General features: G+C 30.6%; 1 protein-coding gene across 3 annotated transcripts in view; it reads left to right on the top strand.

The window, feature by feature from the left end:
• The window catches only part of LOC129911382 (protein scalloped), a 205,016-nt gene that overhangs the window by 33,206 nt on the left and 156,164 nt on the right, over window positions 1–15,646 (top strand). The window contains exon 1 of one of the 3 annotated variants that reach the window (XM_055989176.1): window positions 3,287–5,454. The exons of the other annotated variants lie outside the window; for them this stretch is intronic. Within the exon in view, the coding sequence (XP_055845151.1) occupies window positions 5,421–5,454 (34 nt within the window). The 5' untranslated portion in view covers window positions 3,287–5,420. Of the gene's footprint in view, window positions 1–3,286; window positions 5,455–15,646 lie in introns of those variants that run through there. 3 annotated transcript variants of the gene reach the window in all.

The raw sequence follows: 15,646 nt of genomic DNA, 5'->3' as shown, positions 1-15,646 counted from the left end.
CCGTATTATTTTAACGTATCAATCTTCAAAATATTTGAGACATCTTCCATACTTTTTGTAATAGTTGTATCTAAAATTAATTCAAAGTGGCGCCCAATGAAAGGCTTCACTCAAAGTGGCGCCCAATGATAGGCTTCACATTGGGCGCCAATTTTGTATTTGCTTCAAAAGTCTCTTCAGCCTTTATGCTAAGTAGGAAGGGTAGGAAGATAAAGAAAAATTGCCCAGGTTTTATTCTTGAATAATAGTTTTTAAGGCCAAAGTAGCGAATAAGATGGTGCCTCATTCATGCAAGGGGTGCAATGGGCTGCTGGATTATACAAAAGCTCTGACAAAAGAATAATGCTGTAACATTGATTAGGTTTGCTCAATATTTCTTGTGAAAGCCAACAAAATGGGGTCTACACCGACGAGCCATTGTGGACGGTTTCTGCTCCTTCCAGCTATTTCCAGGTTGTGCTGACTCTTCCTCGACGGTTCTCCGCCATGAACTTGTTAGTCTTCCGACTCTTATGCCTTCTTGAGGTGCCGGGCTCTATTTCGAAGCTTGTCTCCAATAGAATGCCAATCACGTCTTTTTATTAAAGATTGCATGGATTCTTGACCAGAAATTCTTTAAGCCGTTTCGGAGACATCTATCCAAGCGCACAAGTTTTTACTTTGTTGTGTTGATGTAGATTTCCAATTTTTGGCAGTCCTCGAAAAGTCTATTGATGTGTGCTTAGTCCAGCTGATAATGCTGAAATTTTCGCTCCCGCAAAACTTAGGCACATATTTTTGCAGTTTTACAAGGGAGTACAAATAACTACCGAGAAATAATTCAACTTTGACGCGAATGCTATTGATCGCTCGGAGATATTAAGTCAAGTGCCCATTTTAATACCTAAACTGTTGTGACATCACAGTTTCTTTACATTAATTCTTACTCCTCCTGGAGTTCCTAATGCTTTTTTTCAGTTGGAATCCTTTTTTACTCCGAAAAATTAAAGGTTGTTTGTTTAGGTTTTTTATCCTTACAGATTTGATCAATTCAACGATTTTGTTCCATTTTTGTATCTGTTGGGCTTTATGTTGGGCGCCATTTAATACAACAAATATTCTTTCCAGGATATAGGCGAGAATGGTATAATATCGAGCCCACCAAATTATTGCACGCCCCAATATAAATTATAAATATGGACAGCTTACAAATGCATTTTTCAAAAACTTAGAACGAAAAAGATATAACTTTTTGTTCTTAATCTTATCAACAATTGCTCAAGAAAAAAATTCACATCAAATAAGTCACCAATAAGTCTAAAACCAAAAAGTAATAAAGATTTTTCTGTAAACAAAATTATCGTAAACGCCATGTCGCTTACGGCGCGAAATGCTGGCAATTGTAAGAGTAAAAGCTGATAGTTGTACGTATAACCTTCTGTCAAACATGGTGGATATATATATATAGTGTAGGGTGGGTCAAAAAAATCGAAAATTTTTTTTTTGATTTGGTACTCCCAAAAATCGATTGCTAGACACCTCTAGAATATACACACCAAATATGAGCTCTTTATATTAATGGGAAGGTCCTCCGCTTTGCAATTTTCCATTTTTACATCAAGCTTCTATTAAAAAAAAATAATTTTTTTATTAATTGACTTTTTAGCAAATTTCTTTTCATATTCTTGTAGGAAATTGAACGCTCTACAAAAAAGGCCTTATACACTTTTTTCGTTTATCTAACCGTTGAATAGATATTTGAGGTCCAAAAATCGAGAAAATCTTTAAAAAATCGTTTTTTGTTCTTAATTTTGTAACAAATTGAAAAATTATAATGATCAAACGCGCAAGACATATTCTTGTTGAAAATTGATTGCTCCACAAAAAAGGTCTTATTAACTTTTTTCATTAATCTAACCATTCTAAAGATATTCGAGGTCAAAGTTAAAAAAAAATATAAAAACATTTTATATTTTTAAAAAATTTCTAATTCACTGAAACTTCATTATTTTCAAATTAGCAAGATATATTCTTGTAGGGGCTTAAACGTTCTACAAAAAATTCCTTGGAATGAAATTGATTGCTTTAACCGTTTAGAAGATATTCGTATCCAAATCGCAATGCATACGGGTCATAAGAAAACTATTGAAATCAGTGAGCATTGGTTTGGATACGAATATCTTCTAAACGGTTAAAGCAATCAATTTCATTCCAAGGAATTTTTTGTAGAACGTTTAAGCCCCTACAAGAATATATCTTGCTAATTTGAAAATAATGAAGTTTCAGTGAATTAGAAATTTTTTAAAAATATAAAATGTTTTTATATTTTTTTTGAACTTTGACCTCGAATATCTTTAGAATGGTTAGATTAATGAAAAAAGTTAATAAGACCTTTTTTGTGGAGCAATCAATTTTCAACAAGAATATGTCTTGCGCGTTTGATCATTATAATTTTTCAATTTGTTACAAAATTAAGAACAAAAAACGATTTTTTAAAGATTTTCTCGATTTTTGGACCTCAAATATCTATTCAACGGTTAGATAAACGAAAAAAGTGTATAAAGCCTTTTTTGTAGAGCGTTCAATTTCCTACAAGAATATGAAAAGAAATTTGCTAAAAAGTCAATTAATAAAAAAATTTTTTTTTTTTAGTAGAAGCTTGATGTAAAAATGGAAAATTGCAAAGCGGAGGACCTTCCCATTAATATAAAGAGCTCATATTTGGTGTGTATATTCTAGAGGGGTCTAGCAATCGATTTTTCGGAGTACCAATTCAAAAAAAAGAATTTCGATTTTTTTGACCCACCCTAATATAGTGGTATTACTTTTCTACTGCTATTCTACTGTGATCGGAAAAATAAAGCTCACTATACTCTAATGTACCCTTTTTTGAACGGCACTTATGTGAGATGAGCTGATGTCTTATATTATCTAATACTAATATGCTCTTTTGTTGGGCGCCATTTTTTTTTTAATTTTATTTTTTTTAGAACAAAACATCTAACATGTAGAAAAAATAGTCTACAGAGTTTTCCCAAAGAGAGGTATAACATTAACTAATTATTGTCTAAATTTGACAAAAAATGTCCTCCCGTTGGGCGCCATTTTCAGGTACTTAATCAATGTTATATCTTCTTTGATCTAGAAATTAAATTAGAAAAAATTCTCCTGATGCGTTTAATTCATAACGGGAAGTGAAGATCATAGATATCTTAAAGAATAAAACCAAAGAAAATTACCTAGATAAAATCTCTTGTTGGGCGCCATTTTTAATTATGAAACGAGGCCTATAAGACATAATAAGGAATATTAACGGATGAAACGTCAAGTTGTCCTCTCGTTGGGCGCCACTTATGCAGTAAATTGGCAACCCTAATCTAATTATGTGTATTTATTAAAAATTAAGAACATAGGTGGTTTCTAAACCAATAGCTCTCCCAACCATATCCCTTATTTACTCGTAACTCAAAATAAAATGCCCTTCCTACAAGAAAAAGCAATAAATCAAAACCTCTGCCAAGCCTTCTCTAGCTGGCAACACTACTCAATAACTTTGTCACTTCGTAAGCAATACATAAAGATACATAATTTTTAACATTCACACAGCTTAAGATAAAAGATTACTATCAAAAAGCTAGAGATACATCCAAAAGTAAAAAAAAGTCCAACCAACCAAAAAAAAAAAAAAAACACAGACTTGATGAAAACAACAGAAAGAAAGAAAACAACCATATAATACTCTGGCGACATTAAAGTATGGGTCACTTCAACACTCAACAACAAACTTCCATATCCAACTCAAAAAAACCAAAACATACTATAACCTACCTACTTACTGTATTTCTCCTCCATTAAATGTTACTCATTTTCAAATTGAGTTCTCTGGCTGTATCTCTCATATCCAAAAGGCATACAAAACCCAAAGTCATACGCAACGCACAAAGACGAATGAGTGTTGTGTGTTGGGGATTAGAGAACTTTTAGCTTGATCCATAGATATATTTTTATATTTGGAGAGAGAAACCAAAAAACCAAAGAAATACAAAAAAAAGTGGGGGTTGTCATAGTTGTTGTTGTTGCTTTGTGCCTTTTTGCCTAGCCGGCGACGACAACCGACACGGCCGTTGCTCTCTTTCTCTCTCTCTCCCTCTTTATCTCTCTTTACCAACACTTGAATAAGTGTATCTCTCTCTCTGCTCTGTGTTCTGTGTATATCATTTGTGTGGAGGAAAGGAACACAACTCCAATTGTGCAGAGCAAAGTCTTTTGCTGATTGAAAAATACCCGCCCGCCGCCTGCTAGCCATCAGCCAACCCAGCCAGCTAGTCAGTAGTTTTGTTTATGCTGCCGTCGCGTCAATGAGAAATTAACCGTTTCTTGTACAGATACGTACAGATATTGCATCGTTTGTCGTTGTCGCTACCGCCGTATCGTTGTCGAATGTCGCGCCGAAAATTTATATTAATAAATTAATTATTCTTGTTAAGCGTTTTGTGTGACCGAAGAGGTGCGAAATCATATTGTTTTCGCGCTTTTTGAAGTTTGCGCCCCCAAACCCTATCATTGTGGGCTTAGCCAAATTACCGTCATTCGTTCGGATGCGGTGACATGACAAATAGTGACATCTATTTATCTATCATTTCTGTCAAATTGTTAAAATTGAAATGTACATGAATGTGTCAAATGGAAGACAGGTGCGCGCGTTAAATGCAAAATTCAAATTTGCAATGTTTCTATTTTGCGTTAAATTTATTTGATAGTTTGTTATTTGTCGGTTTAGATACAGTAGTGTCAATTGTGTCCAATTTGACAACTATTTTTGACAGATAAATCTGCCATTTGAAATTAAACCGAAAAGAAGTATTATAGGAGTAAAAAATAGTGTGAATGTCCCCATGTGTTGACACGAAGAGACAACGATAATGGCCTGTCAGTCATTCACTGATAATCTAATTAAATTGATAGACAAGTGGTAAAGAAGAACCCAATCATTTACGCGGATTTCTCTCTCACAACAATTATTTGTGCAACACATCAAATCAAATAAAATTAAAAAAAAAGAAAAAATATTATTATTTGACAATCACTTTGATTGTCTACATATGTTGTTTTGTTAGTGCAATTGTCAGTTTGTTCTGTCAGTTAATATGTTATTTTGTTATATTTTGTATAATTAAACAACAAATATCAATAAAATATTTAATCAGTGCGTGTGCAATCAGTGTTTTGTGTGTGTTTTTTTCTTTAGTTTATTGATTTTTTCTTTCAATTCTTTTATTTACCTTTTGTAAAAGAAAAAAAGTGCTAATTTGACAAATTGGCAAACATTAACAATATAACAGTAGCAGCAGCTGTCATCAAGAAGATCTCTTTTTTTGTTTGCCTTAAGGCATCAACACAATAAAAAAAATAAAATAAAATTATACTAACCAGAAGCAACCATGGATTGTGATTACTCGAAATTTCTTTATAAACGTGAGTAATTCGTTTTGTTTGATTAATTTTTATATCCAAAAGGAATTTTTAATGTTAGCAAAAGTTTGTGTTAAAAATCAACATGCGGCGGATAAATGCTCCTATTATATTCTTGGATTTTCGTTTGTTGGCAGCCTAATTTATTTTGCATCATTGCGTCATATATTTTATTTCTAACTGTAAATAGAGAGAATTTAGTTTTATTTTTTTTTTGGGCGCGCTGCTAAGTAAACGTGATTTATTGGCCATTGCTGAGATTTTATTATTATTTTTTCTCCTTCATTCTGGAAGGCACAACATCATTTCAAAAATAGATATTTTAAAAATAGATAATTGAAATGGTTTAAAATTGATGTGTTTTCTAGAAAATATAGCTACATACATTCTTTCGTTGAGAAAATTCATGGCAAGTCAAATTTGATTTTTGATGACATTGCCGCCGGCCGACGGCAGTTTCATGAAACAATACCATGTGTCTATTTTGTGTTAAATTTTTTGACAGATATCAGAGAAATGTCAAAAACTAATCTTTCAATTAAATTTAAGTAACGTTTTAACGCAAAAAAATATATTGACGATCTTTTTCCAAAATGCGAAAAATAATAACTAAAATAAACGTACGCATTTGACTTTGATGGATCTGGCAACCCAATCGCAAGATCTTGGATGAAAAAACTACAGGATAATGATGCCGTCGGTCAACCACGCACATGAAATCTAAGTACCTTTATTAGATACCATTTATCCTTTTTTTTTAGACAAAATCCAATCGAAAATTTTCGAACAATTCTTTTTTTAAATTAGGGCCCTTTTATGACTTGCGAATCGCTAGAAAAATCTGGGAAATCAAAGTTATTGAACTTTTAATAAACGAAATTATAAAATTAAATTATTCACTATCAACTGAGAAAAGGTACCACATCTTTTTTTCCAAATCTTGTCTGGTTCATGAAGGCGGCGAAAAAAAGGAAGGAAAATAAAGTTCCCACCGATTTCCGAATTTGCGTTCCAGGATAAACTATTTGTTTTTAATTTAGTTTCAAGTTTTAAAAGTCAAATGAATTAAAACTTATTTTTAATAGTGTATTTTTACTACTGATTAGTGTTATTTTCAGTTTTTTTTTTTCCATCATAGGGTACATAACGTCATACGTCTATTTTACTTTACCAACATCTTCATATTACACACACCTTGGAGACAAAAAAACCCAAAATTCCATTGCATCTAAAAAAAATCTGGCGCAATTTCTCCTGGCGTGATTTCAGAGAGCACAAATTTGAACGCTTCCAGTTGCTTTACCAAATATCTCTAATCGCTATAATATACTGAATACTTGGAGTCAAATACAATAGGTGTGTTTTTTATTACCACCGGGCTTAACTGGACAAATAAAACGCAGTCGGGGCTAAGCATTTTACATGTTAAATACAACAACACCTTAGCCCCGTGGGCTTACTTGTTTAGCCCGGAGATTTTTCTGGGCTTAACTTTTTGAACAGTTTTAAATCTGTGCTACCAAACTATTTTTTTCAAAAATTGTTTAGAATTTGTTTAAAAACGTGAAAACTCACTTTTGGAATGACAAAATGTATTTAACTAGTTTTAGTAGCATACATTTTTGTGTCTCTTTGTAAAACATACAAGAAAAAATACAAGAAAAACCCGAAAGCGAAAAAATGACATTCAATATGCAGTGCTGCCAAGATTTCAGGTTAAGCCCCGAGGCGTTTTTTTTGTCCAGTTAAGACCGGTGGTAATAAAAAACACACCTAATATTGACTTCAATCGAATAAGTTTTGTATTTAATTTTTGTCTTTATTTCTTATAATAAGTTTTAGCTCTTTATGTATTTCTCTAACAAAAAATCAGACGTAAATTGGCCGAGATATATTTTTTGTATAACAGTATAACAATAAAGTTAAACTTTTTCCTTAATTTCTTGTTATACAGAGACTTAGATGACGTACTGACCAACTAATAATGTTGCTTCTTTAAAGCTTTACAGAAGCAACATTAGCAACAGTAAGGCTTTATAGAAACAAATTGTATACTTTATAAGGAATCAGTAGCTCTAGTTGTCAAAAAAAATTTCCGAACTTGTCAAAGTCAAAAATGACAACCATTACTTTGATGAAACTGACAGATACAAGGTAACAAGATCAATTTTCTTACTTTACACTACACTTTAACAACGTTAATATTCTTGAAAGAGTACCTATCTTCCCTACTCTTCCAAATTTGACAGTTTATTAGCCTCTATTCCAAAACTACACGTAGAGTTTTAATTGTGTCTTTCATTGCCAAAAAGTTAATCAATTCCAAATTGAATTAATTTAAAAACCAAATTAAACTTAAAAGCTATAAACCTAAAACACATGTCATAACCATATTTATTCGCATAATAAGCTCTCCACTACTCCGTAGAACACTTTTCTAAGCAAAAAAAAAAAAAAACAAATTCATTGATAGCCGATAATAAAATAAAAAATAAAAAAATAATCTTGCGATAATTTGGGCGCCGGAAATAGTTCATACAACAAAACGATTCGGTTTTATTTCTTTTTACATATTACCATTATTTTATGTCAATGAGTGTCAAAAGAAGCCACTAGATGGCTCATTACTTCCACCAGCTTAATGCTACCTAATCGGGTAAGGCACAGAACGACAGAGAGTAAATTCATAGCCAGGTATATGTACGCTACCAATATGCGTCTACATTGTCTTCGCAGCATGTCTTCGTTGTTTTAGTCAACGTTATGCTAAAATAGTGACTAGGTTACGAGGCCATCAATTTTGTTCTTCTTCTTTGGTCGTTTCTTTCGGGGTTTTTTTTTTACTTTGTTTACATTTCTTATTTATTTTTTCTCCAATTGTAATTGAAATTTTCTTTATTAGCAAGTATTTACTTTCTTATATTTCGTGTTAAGAAAACTGTACCTACGCAGTGATGTATGACAGTTGAAAAATCTGCTTTGACAGCTCGAAAGTTCGAAATTATATAATTCGAATATAAATTTTTCGAAGTTATTTTCATTGACAAGCTTTTGATTGAATTGCATTTCACTCATTTTAATTTTATTTACCGCCACGAGCGTTGAAGAAGGGGAGTTTTTTTTTTGTTTGAGACTTCTTGAACAAGAAATAAAAACGAAGACAACGACGAAAAAAATAAACGCAAACACACAAAAGTTATTGAGGGAAACAAAAAAGTAGAAGGCGATTAATTGATTAGATTAAAACGGGATTTACATAATAAGAAAATTCAATTAAGTCATTCATTCCAGGGTTGATGGCGGGTAGATGGATGGATTGGATGTATGTTTTCTTCGATATTTCACCCAAAGAAGATGCGGTTTTTTGTTCGCGGTGTTTTTTGTGTCATAACATGAAACTTTTTTTTTTTTTGTTGGCTTTTTCTTCTTCTACTTGTTGTTTTTAATCTTTATGCTTGTGTTAAAAAGAAAACGCAAATACTTAAAATGTAGGTAGATAAAATGTTTTACTTATTTTTGTCTTAGAAAAGTCTAATCTTGGGTTAGCCCTTATCGAACTCTCTCTGATGTCTTTCAACCCTAATTGTTTTGAAGGAATTAACGAATTAGTTGTTAATTGGATTTAAATTTTTAGCAGCTTTGGCTTTTTTTTTCACTTTTGTTTATTTTTGTTTATTTTGGTTCAATGGCAATGAATTATTACAACCTAATTAAATGACATTTAATGTGACAAATGTTTGACATAATTTAATGAAAAGAACGAAATTATTTTTTAGAAATTGACAAAAAAAATTTAAAAAGTGGCGCCCAACGCAATGACAATTGTAGCATCTGAATAAAAATCGTTTAAAAAAATGGCGCCCAATGCACAAAAAAAATGTAATTCTCCTTTTTTTCTTTTTTTTAATTTTTGAAATTTTTCCTTAAACGTCAGACATAATGGTTTTGCAAATATTGTCAAAATGACATAATTTCCTTTCTTCATTGAAATTTCACATTAGTCTTGTAGTTCAAGTGCAACGTATTATTTTGTGATGCACACATTTTAATTTTTTGGTAAATCTTATTTATCATTTGTTCATTAAACAAAATGAAATAAATTATAAACTGTTCTTTAACTTACCTAAAACAATTAATTAATTAATTTGGCAAAGATAAATTTTTAATTTGTTTTCTTGTGGTGCGTTCAGATGTCATTTATTGTCCTGTCACTGACAACGATAGGAAATTACTTGAAGAAAAACTGAATTCAATTTGTCTTTTAGAAATACTACCCGTATCTTAATTGCATATAAAGTTGAAATTAACTTTGCAAATAATGCTTAAAATGACGACACAATTTTGTTTACATTCATTGTTAATTGATTGAAACTTATCATTTTATCAATATTTGTTTGGAAGTACCTGAGCCATAATGTGAATGTGAAAAAAAAACAAACTTCATTCAGGGTTTTTCTATATGAACAACTTGTTAAGGGAAATTTGCAATTTATACGAACTTCAAATGTTTAATTTATTGTTACTAACTACGCATTGCGAGAGATATTTTTTTTTAAAGAAGTCAACTAACTTAGTTTGTGTTTGACAGCTGTCAAAATATTTGTTTTATTTGTATTTTATTTGAAGTATCTCTTTAGACTGACGACGACGTGATCTGTCTTATAAATGTCAATAGTTTATTTTTTTTTAGAACATGATATTTTATAACAGTTTGTGTGAATAACAAAAGTTCTTAACATGTCTGAGGATTAGATCGGTCTTCCAACAAAATTTTAAAAATTGGCTGCGTTTTATAAGTTTCGGCTGAAATTCATCAGATTTATCTGCGATTTACCAATTGCATTTGCAATTTTTCTTTTCAGTTTCGATTACTATTTTCCAACTTCGGTTGCGATTACTAAATTCAGCTGCGATTCAGTGATTTCGGCTACGATTTACCATTTTTTCTTCCAATTCACAGATTTTGGCTACGATTTACTAGTTTTGACTAAACAACTTATCAGTTTAGGATGTAATGTACTTATTTTGTCTACGATTCACTAGTTTTGACTGCGATTGACTTATAATAATTTGGTAGCTAATTACCTGTTCGGATGCGAATAATGTCTGTACCTACATCACAAACATGCCTCCATGTTTTATTATACGAAAGTAGTGTGTGAATGCCAATCAACAGTTGAATACAAAACTGTGTTCTTGTGTTTTCTTCTTGTTTTGACAGTTTTCATGAAATTATTGTGTTATACTTTGTTCTAGTTTCAAGAAACCTATTCTTTAGACTCTGATTTGAGAATTTAAGGAGTATAACAGATTGTCTAAAAGAAGCAGTCGTAACAGTCATCTGTATGTAAGGTTACATATGTTAATCAAATCATTTTAAATTATTCTTGTTTTAAATGTCAAAAAACTGTCATAACTTTAATAAATTTGACATTTCGCTAGACACATCAAATAACCCAGTTCACATAAAAATTTCTCATTTTAATTGAGCTTTTAAACAATTCTTAAATTAAGAAGAAATTTACTTATAAAAGTATTTTTGACAAATTGGCATTTGTCATGTGTCAAATTATCATAAAATTAAAAGTTGAAAAACTTATATTTTTGTTTAGAATGCGTGTCAGGAAACCAACATCAAATAATGTCTGTGGCACATGGCTAAAAAACCAAACTAATTGTCAAAAAAAAAAAAAAAAAACAACACGATAACATTTCCGGAGACATTATATTCTTTGTAGGTATTATTTTTTTTTTTGTATTTTTCGCCGGCAAATAAAATGAGTCACTATGCGAATACATAAACCCGTTCTCTGCGCAATCGTGATTCTGTTGGTTTTTTTTTTTGGTTTAACTTTCAAACGAAATGTTGTGTTTATAAATTTTGAATAAGTCATAAATTTCAAACGGCAGCTTGTTTATCAAGTATACAATTTTTTTTTCCTGTTTTATTTTTGGGTGCAAACACAAGTTGACAGTAAAAATAAAAAAAAATAGAGAGGTATTAGATAGTTTGCATTTGCATGACTTTTATTAGTATTTGGGATTTTGTTAATTTACTTATTGATTAAATATACAAAAAGGAATAGATTACACTTTTATTGACTGCAGATTAGCTAAAAAGATTTCGCATAGTAAATTTTGACGTTAATTTTGGTCATACTCATAATACATTTGACATAAGCAGCTCTAACTTCAAAAAGTTTAAGAAACTAGCTGCTGTCAATGTCATTAAAAAAGTTTGTAGTTTGATGACTAAAATGTCATGATTTAAAGAAATTCAAATTTAATTCTAGTAGTATTTCAGTCAGTTGTCATTTTGATGTCAAAACTACAATTTCAGTTGTTACTCTTATGTCCAAAACCACAAAGGGCTCAAATTAGCCCAAAACACAGATGTCATTAAGATAGATTTATCTTCAAATATTTAAAAGACACCTAACCTTTTCATTCAGACTTTTCTAAATCCTGACTTATTAATTTTCCAGTAATTTGTTAGCTATCTAGAGTGATTTTTTTCTGTCACGACAAACAAAAATCATGTTTATGTTTTGATTTTATCTCCAAAATGATCCCCAAAGGAAAAAAAATTAATTTTTTATTTATAAAACATAAACAAACAAAAATCACTATCATCTTATTCCTCTCAATCGATTGAGACATCAAATTAAAATAAAAAAATCTGATAAGCAATCAGGGAAGAAGAATTCTAAACGAATACATCATCATTCTTCTTCGAATATAATTGACAAAAAAAAAAAAGAAACAAACGACCCAATTTAAATTCATTTTTCTCTAATTTAATTGGAAAAATTTACTTAACTTTGAGGCAATAAATTACAATTAAACTTTTTCGACTTATATTCAGAAAAATTAGCATATCCTAATGCTCCTTTCTATCTTCACTTGCTCTTGTTCTTGCTCGCTCAGTCAATATTCTCTCTCCAACTGTTCGCAATTGAAATTGTGTGTATTTTCAGTGTCTCATAGTCTAAGAGGAAGAGTTTCAATTGAGAATAATCAGTTTACATTGCGACTTAGGATTATAAACAAAATTATGTTGCAAATGATGTTTAAAACCAATCAGCTGCTAGATTTATGACATGAAACAAAAGTACAGAAACTCATTCAAACTCTCAGTTGAGTGTGCATCTGTTATTGTTAATGTTGAATGGCACAGAAGTTTCATTTTTGAAATTAAATGACATTCCCGACTAACAATTTTGCTTCTGTAAAGCTTTATACAATCTTCTTTTGCTTCTATAAAGCTTTATAGAAGCAAAATTGTTAGTTGGGTTGCGCTGTCAACAAGCTGTAACATTAGCGAAAATTCTTTGATGAAAGTCTCATATTATCTTTACTGTCGAAATATTGATCCTAACTGCCCTTTTTTGCATTTTAAGTAGTAAACCACAGTATTAAAAAGCGTTATTCGAACTGAGTTTACTACATTATCAATTGACTGTATTCTTTTACATTCTGCAGTTTTTCTTTTTGTTATTGAATTTATTATTGGAAAATTAAACACCTCTAAAAATAGGTTATTAACTTGAATTTTTGAGTAGGTACAAAAAGCTTTGTTCAATTTATAGTAAAATTCATTTCAATCTTAAAAATAGCACTAACTGATTTGGCATCACTGCTTGTCGTCATCAATTGTCCATTTTTTGTTATTCTTGCTTTTCGTTTCTATACAAATTTTAACTGCCTTTCCTTGATTTTGTAGATCTCGTCTTCCATGCACGTCATTACCTACTTGGCGCTCACAAAATGTTAGGACTATCTACTTCGTCCAATTTAAAATTAGTTTTCTGTTGCAGTGGTCATAATGTGGTCATTTAACTTATTTTCGTAGCTCAAACCGAAAACTGCTTTCTAGCAAGTTTTTCAAGAAACATACAGTAAATAATTTCTTATGCTTTCATATATTTTATGAATTTTTAATTATACAATTTAGAATATAGATAAAATACAGACTTATCATTGTTTTTGGACCAAATTGAACAGTTTTGGTGCATTCCATACCATTTCCTGGTTTACATTACTCGTCTGTACGTGATGTGTCTTTAATTTTAACTTTTTGTGTTTGTTAAAGATAGAAATAATTACTTTAAATATGATAAGAAATAAGGTATATTTGTCTGTCCGTGGCGGCAGGTTTGTGGAATACACCCATAATGACTTTTTCCAGTGCTCACAGTTCTTTGACACTGAGAGTTACTCATGGAGAAGCTTTTGGTAGAACTGCAACCCTACTTTGCTTTACTTCTATTTTTCGGCCTCTGTCCGTTTGGTACACAACAATTTTTTTTTTGACAATTTGAAAAACGTCATTCAAAAGATAATAAATAAAAAAGTTATAGGTCTGATACGGATTTTTTTTAAGTCTCTGCGTTTCGAAATATGAATTTTTGAAAAACACCTACTTATTTTGGGGTATATTTTGTATTCACAATTTTGAAATAACGGTAAAATAAAGTTTTATTATTCAACAGGTTCTATCTTTTGATCTAAAGCAAATACAAATTTGATTTAACTTTATTGAGCATCCTGATGATGTTACCTTTCATTTGGTATATCACACATAACTATACATTCACTACAAGCTACACAATGTTAAATTAAAAAACTTGCGAAATACCTTAAAACACCTGTGGAGATCTATTGATCATGAACAGCCACCAGTGTGGGAAGTACCGTAATCTCAGTTTGGAATTTCGACATGGTTGGCTTTAAAAAATTCTAACTTTTTTTCTAGGCATCGCAGAAATAAGATTTAAACGTTATATGAAAGTTGAAAATATAAGCTTTTACATGATATAAAATTTTTTATAGGTTGTCTAAAAAAAATTGATTCAATAGCGTGAGAACATAAAATTATATGTTTTTTTTTTGCTTTTTTTGATGAAAATTGATTGAGTTCAAAAAATTCTAGCTCTTTTTGTAGATGCCTAATAGACATGATCGACATAATTACACATTTTGAGCTGAAGCAATAAGCTTTCAGGTGGTATAAAATTTATTATAGGTTTTTATATAAAAAAAAATTAATTTTTGGGTGATGGAAATGATTTTTTCACTTCTTTCATAAGAAATGATTGTTTTTAATAAATTATTTTAATACTTTTTGCGCATTGTAAAAATTTAAAAATGGTTTTATTATGTAGAAGAAATATTTGGCTTTTTAATGGTATAAATTTTTTTTGTAAGCTTTTAAAATAAAAAAAATTAATATAATGAGAAGAGAAAAAAGGTAATTTTTCTTAGCTTTTTCTTGTAAATTATGATTGTGTGAAATAAATAAACGCTTCAATTGACTCATTTTAAAAGCACGCAACCTGTTTTCTTACGACGTTATCACGTAAAATCATCGTCCGTAAACCGGCTTTTCAGACAACCTCTTTTTTATTTAAAATTTGATGGTGTTTTCTCATCGTTGTTGCATTCTTTAACTTTGTATTCGGATCTTTTTAAGTAAACCGATTCTGTTGTTCTTAATTTTTCTTTAACTAGGGACTTCCTACCCGAAACGCAATGGTTAAGGCGATAGACCATCATGCCAAAGGTTCTGGGTTCAAATCCAGCCTTTACCTAAAATAGTTACACGCACAAAAGAATGGTGGAGAGTTGTAAGTCATTAGCATTAGGCATTTCTCTTTTATATTGAAAGCAGAACTAGTTTGGTTTGGCTATTTATTCGTTCTAAACTTCGAAAGACAAATCTTCAAATTTGATTACTCATAATTTCCACAAAACAACATTATACTCTCAGACTATTAGACATCATCCAAACCGATATTATACTTCAGTTTTGTCTCAAGATACCCCCAGGTACGTATAGAGTATCGTGTATAGAGAAAAATATTAGGAGAGCGTTTTTAAGAGGGCAACAAATCTCCAATTATCGAAACACTTCATTTGTTATTCATAGCCCTTCGTCATTCTCTTCAAGTGAGGATACAAATACAATTCAACACTCGATATCGATATTGACAGAACAAATCAATATCACATAGAAATCGTTTTGTTTGTTTTGTATTTTTTTTTTTTTTTTTTGTAAGCAATCAGATTTAAATATTACGTGGCTGATATTATTTATGATTGAAAAATAATCGGGAATTGATAAGAGCTTTACAAAATTAATAATTTTTTTGATGGTTTGAACTGATTTGTTTCTTGATTTTATAATGATTTTTGT

Source organism: Episyrphus balteatus, chromosome 2 (assembly GCF_945859705.1).
Source record: "Episyrphus balteatus chromosome 2, idEpiBalt1.1, whole genome shotgun sequence".
NCBI lineage: Eukaryota > Metazoa > Arthropoda > Insecta > Diptera > Syrphidae > Episyrphus > Episyrphus balteatus.
Note: the sequence above shows the minus strand (reverse complement) of the source record. Positions and strands in the feature narration are given on the sequence as shown.